This window comes from Gossypium hirsutum, chromosome D05 (assembly GCF_007990345.1).
Source record: "Gossypium hirsutum isolate 1008001.06 chromosome D05, Gossypium_hirsutum_v2.1, whole genome shotgun sequence".
NCBI classification, from domain to species: Eukaryota; Viridiplantae; Streptophyta; class Magnoliopsida; order Malvales; family Malvaceae; genus Gossypium; species Gossypium hirsutum.
The window spans coordinates 29,589,917-29,594,652 of NC_053441.1; the positions used below are offsets into that span (position 1 = coordinate 29,589,917).

Sequence of the window (4,736 nt, forward strand, 5' to 3'; positions counted from 1 at the left end):
TTGGGCACTCTTTCATGGCATGGATAAGAGTTTCGTCACTGTTTTTTCATCTTGGATAGGTTGTCGAGAAATTGTGACGGATGCGGGCAATATTGTCGTAAGTAGGAAAAAAATTATGGCCTATTCTCCAGTGAAGACTTTGATATTGGGGAGAATTCATAACTTCCAAATAATTCTCCAAAATAATCTGTGAGGACCGAAACCAATTTTCCCAAGGGATAATGACGAATAAGTAGATTTTGAGGTATAAAAACCATGAGGGTTTTGATTCCACGTTCTATTATCATTTATCCCATTATGGAGAATAGGTAAATTACAAATATGAGTCCCTATTATTTTACCGTATAATTCAATAACCCTCTCTATTTTCCACTACCTATGATTGTGGTCCCACAAGTCTTTGACTTTTCTTTCTTCATTTGTTAACAATGACAATCCCCATTAAGACCCTCTATACCCCATTGATCCCTTCGAATTTCTATTGTGTTGCCAGCCCCAACCTGCCATAGAAATCCATCCTTGAGAGCTTCGATCGCCCTAGCTATACTAGACCAAGTAAAAGACAGTTTATCACAGTATTTAGGCCCGAACACATCACCTTCGGGGAAATATTTTGCACTCAGCACCTTAAGACATAAAGTGTCCTTGAAGTTTAACAGCCTCCAAACTTGTCTACCCAGGAGGGCTATATTAAACAAATGCATATCCCAAAAATTGATGCCTCCCATACCTTTTGTGGTAACATAAACGCTCCCAAGCCATCATAGCCCAACCCCTAGTCTTTTCATTGTTCGTCCACCACATTCGACCCATTTTCGAGTGTAAGTCCTCAATGATACCTTTTGGGGCAAGAAAGACAGAAAATGTATAGGTTGGAATAGACTGAATAATTGCTTTTATGAAGATCTCTTTTTCTCCATAAGAAAGAAGCAGCTTCAACAAACTATCGATCCTGCTAGCACAATGATTAATGATATTAGTAAAAGCAAATGATTTCTTTCTACTTATAGGCAAAGGTAACCCAAGATAATTATCGACCATACACATCCCGAGCATGGAACAAAAAAGATGCCTTTGAGGCAAAGGAGTTTTCGGACTGAACATAATCATGGATTTATCATTATTAATTTTTTGGCCCGAAACATAAGTAAACTTCGTTATGATAATGACGATTTCTTCTACATCCTTTTTTCTTGTTAGAATAAAAAGTAGTGCATGATCAGCAAAAAATAGGTGATTAATATGCGATCCATTAATGCTAGCCCGGATTCCTTTTAAAATATTATTATTTTGAGCTTGAATTAACAGTTTAGAAAAAAACTTCCATGCAAAAGAGAAAAAAGATAGGGAGAGAGAGCATCCCCTTGTCTGAGGCCCCTTTCCGGCACAATAGTTTCAGAAAGGGTCGAGTTGCATTTGACCAAGTAACTGACCGAACGAACGCAACTCATTACTTTAGTCACCCAAGCCTCCGTATAGCCCATTATTTTCATAATCTCTTCAATGAAATTCCATTCAACCCTATCATATGCTTTGCTTGTGTCAAGCTTGGTCACAAAGCCTTTATTTGGACTGTTTTTAGCATTTTGAAGGTAATGAACCAACTCATGAGCGATTAAGATGTTGTCGTGAATCATACGTCTGGGAACAAATGCACTTTGATTTTGACTAATGTAATTCGGAAGAGTATATTTCAGCCGATTTGCAAGAACTATAGCAAAGATCTTGTAGACCACCCTACAAAGACTAATCGGACGGAAATTAGTCATATCAATAGGCTCTTTTATTTTTGGGATAAGAACAATAATTTGTAAAAATATATGCGCACATGTCATGGGGCTAGAATTTTAGTCTGACAAACCGCGCGGTCTTATGCGATTTCTTGGGTTCAAATCCTACCTAAGTTAATGTACTCTCGAAAATGAAAATTCTTGCAGAAATTCTCTAAGGCACTAAAGCAAAGAAGCAAAGTCGAAATGAAAGAGAAAAGAATAAATAGGAAAGCCAAATAGAAATATCTTACACCAAGTGTTTGAGTAACTGCTTTCAATATATTCTTAACTCAATAATGGAATGATTACAAATGAAGGGGAGAACTTTATTTATAATTGAGCTCTCCAAAGTTCAATGGTATATGTTGAATTACATTAATGGCTAAGATTAGTTTCCATCTACAATAAGTGACTCTTAAGGGATTCAAATTTTATACATTTTTATCCTTTAGGATTTACAATAATTACCCTGGTAAAATACATTGTTTACAATTTAGTTAGGACCCAAGTAGATGAGCCTTGAGTCTTTTCCAAGAAATGGGCCAGTCTTGTCGAGCCGAATGACCCGCAATGAACAAGAGGGAACATCAGAGTGTGCCTTGGTTGCAGGCTTCTTTGCGCTGCTCATGACATTCTCCCCCACTTGTTCTCACGACTCCCTCATCACATCCTCGGAATGGAACTGATCTATCTTCTCTTGGAACTACCATAAAGCTTCGATAGGTTCCCAACTAGCCTCACTGTCAGGAAGTCCCTTCCATCAAAAAAGGTACTCTTGCCTTGGCCTGGAGTACTTCCATTGGATTACTCGGTCTACCATGATGCATTCAACATCACGATCATAGGAGACCTATCTCACATTGGTGCTTTTTCGGGCTTGCCTCGATTTGGATCCTCCTGATCCTCATGGAAAGGCTTAAGCATACTGACATGGGACACCAGATGGACCTTGAGTTGATGTGATTTAAGCAAACCAAGATGAATTAAAAGTTACGTTGTGAAGATGGATTCGTGCTCTAAATATAAAATGCTTGTTCAACTTCGATAGATTTTTTTTTTGTGTTGAGAAAAGTTATTTTAAGTGGTTGTCGAAGTGCCATTGGAATTGGCCACTATGGTTGACATTACAACAAACAACATAACTTGTCATTCTTGGAGTTGGCAATCTTTTCAACAAAATTAGTTGGACAACAACTTGGATGATTTTGTGGATGTGTGTTGGCTCATATTTTCAAATTCATCTTGTAGAGTAACAAACCTTTGAAGATTGAATCAATCCGAATCAAGCGAATTAGATCCATTGTTTTGTGGAGATTAGCTTGATTGATTTGAAGACTTATTTTGGAGATCATTGATTTATTCTAGATTTTATGAGGATACTTTTAAAGTATTTTCTGTGAATCTATTTTTCTTAAGATCTCGTTTTTAATTGATTTTTATTTTCGTAAGCCTTAAACTCTTATATATTAGAAGCATAATACCCTTTTAAATTAAGTAAATAGAAGCTTTCTTTTATCTTTCAATTAAAATCTAATATATATTAATAAAAAAATTAGAGATATTTTTTATCACATTTAAGTATAAAATTCAACTCATATTTTTAAAAAATATATAGTCTGAATGCTTTTATTCTAATCATTATCTTAGACCCATATGTATATTGTTGGTGGAATTAAAAAAATAAGTTTTGAATATGGGTAGATGCAGTAGCTGGAGAAAACATATTAAGTGAAATAATAAGCTAATAAAGGGCCTTTTATTTTTCCATAATAATAGTATACAAACAGTCAGCCATGCAAATGCATGGCAGTGACATAATATTGCGAAGGCCTTAACACGAAGACACTCATACATATACTACTGGGTATCATATTTAGTACAGTAGTGGTATAGGCAATGCACCCAGCGGGAAGCACATTATTATTTATTTTAGATAGCCTTCATTACCACAACAATTTGATCAGCATGCAAAACACAGTTATGCCTCTGACTCAAATGATGCCTTCAGTGTCGGCGAACGTTTCTTGGGATCAATTTCCATTGATGCAACGTACCCAAACTTTCTAACTTTAGATTTTGAGCTTCCTCTTGTGTCAAGATCGGTTTTGATTTGCTCCCAACGAATAGGTTCTTTGTGGATATTAGTATAGACCTGCAACAAGCATACAGTTAATCATAGACTATTTGATTATATCTATGTATATATACCCACTTTGATTAATAGTAAGATTGAATTGAATGCAATATATACCTTGCTGTCTTCACCTTGAGGGTTGCTCCAAGCAACAATCCACCTAGTTCCATCATGTAGCTTGTACACAAGACCAACCATGGAACCTGGAACATCATTCTGCTCAGTCACTGCATCATGCGTAAACTCACCCACATCTCCATCTTCAATGGTTTCCGGGAAATCCGCGTCATGAGAGCCTTGCCAAACTTTCTTGCCACTCAGGGTTACAGTTTCGCTGGTAGAGTTCCAAAGCTTGCCCATTGTGTATTTTTGAGCTTTTTTCATTTGACAATTAGCCATGGTAGCTTCGTATGTGTTTTGCTTTGCTATAGTTTGATTTGGTTGTGTTATGTTTCAAATATTGCAATACACACCTACTTATATACTAGCTCAGATCACGCATGCATGCATGCATGCATGTATTGTCCATAAGAACAAAGTGATGTGCATGGAAGTAGTATACTACGTTCAGTGGCGGAGCCACGTTGAGGTCCAGGGGGCCAAAATTTAAAATTTTCAATTTAGTCCTTTGTAAATTAACACTATGGCCCTCCAAATATATAAGTAGGCCACCCCGAAGGTTTAAAATTTTTTCAATTTTCCCCTTTGTATATATATATATTATAGCCTTCCTAAAAGTATAAGTAGGCCCTCCAATATTTTTATAGGATTAAAAATAATATTAAAAAATTTATTATTGATAAAGACAAAGAGAAAATCTTCTTGAAGAA

At 36.1% G+C, this 4,736-nt stretch overlaps 1 protein-coding gene across 1 annotated transcript; it reads right to left on the reverse strand.

Moving 5' to 3' along the window:
- Positions 1-3,501: 3,501 nt before the first annotated feature.
- LOC107904780 (uncharacterized) lies at positions 3,502-4,433 on the reverse strand. Its single transcript, XM_016831268.2, has 2 exons — positions 4,024-4,433; positions 3,502-3,924 (listed from the first exon to the last, which is right to left on the reverse strand). The coding sequence occupies exons 1-2, from the start codon at positions 4,303-4,305 to the stop codon at positions 3,751-3,753; spliced, it is 456 nt and encodes a 151-aa protein (XP_016686757.1). The 5' UTR covers positions 4,306-4,433; the 3' UTR covers positions 3,502-3,750.
- Positions 4,434-4,736: the final 303 nt, after the last annotated feature.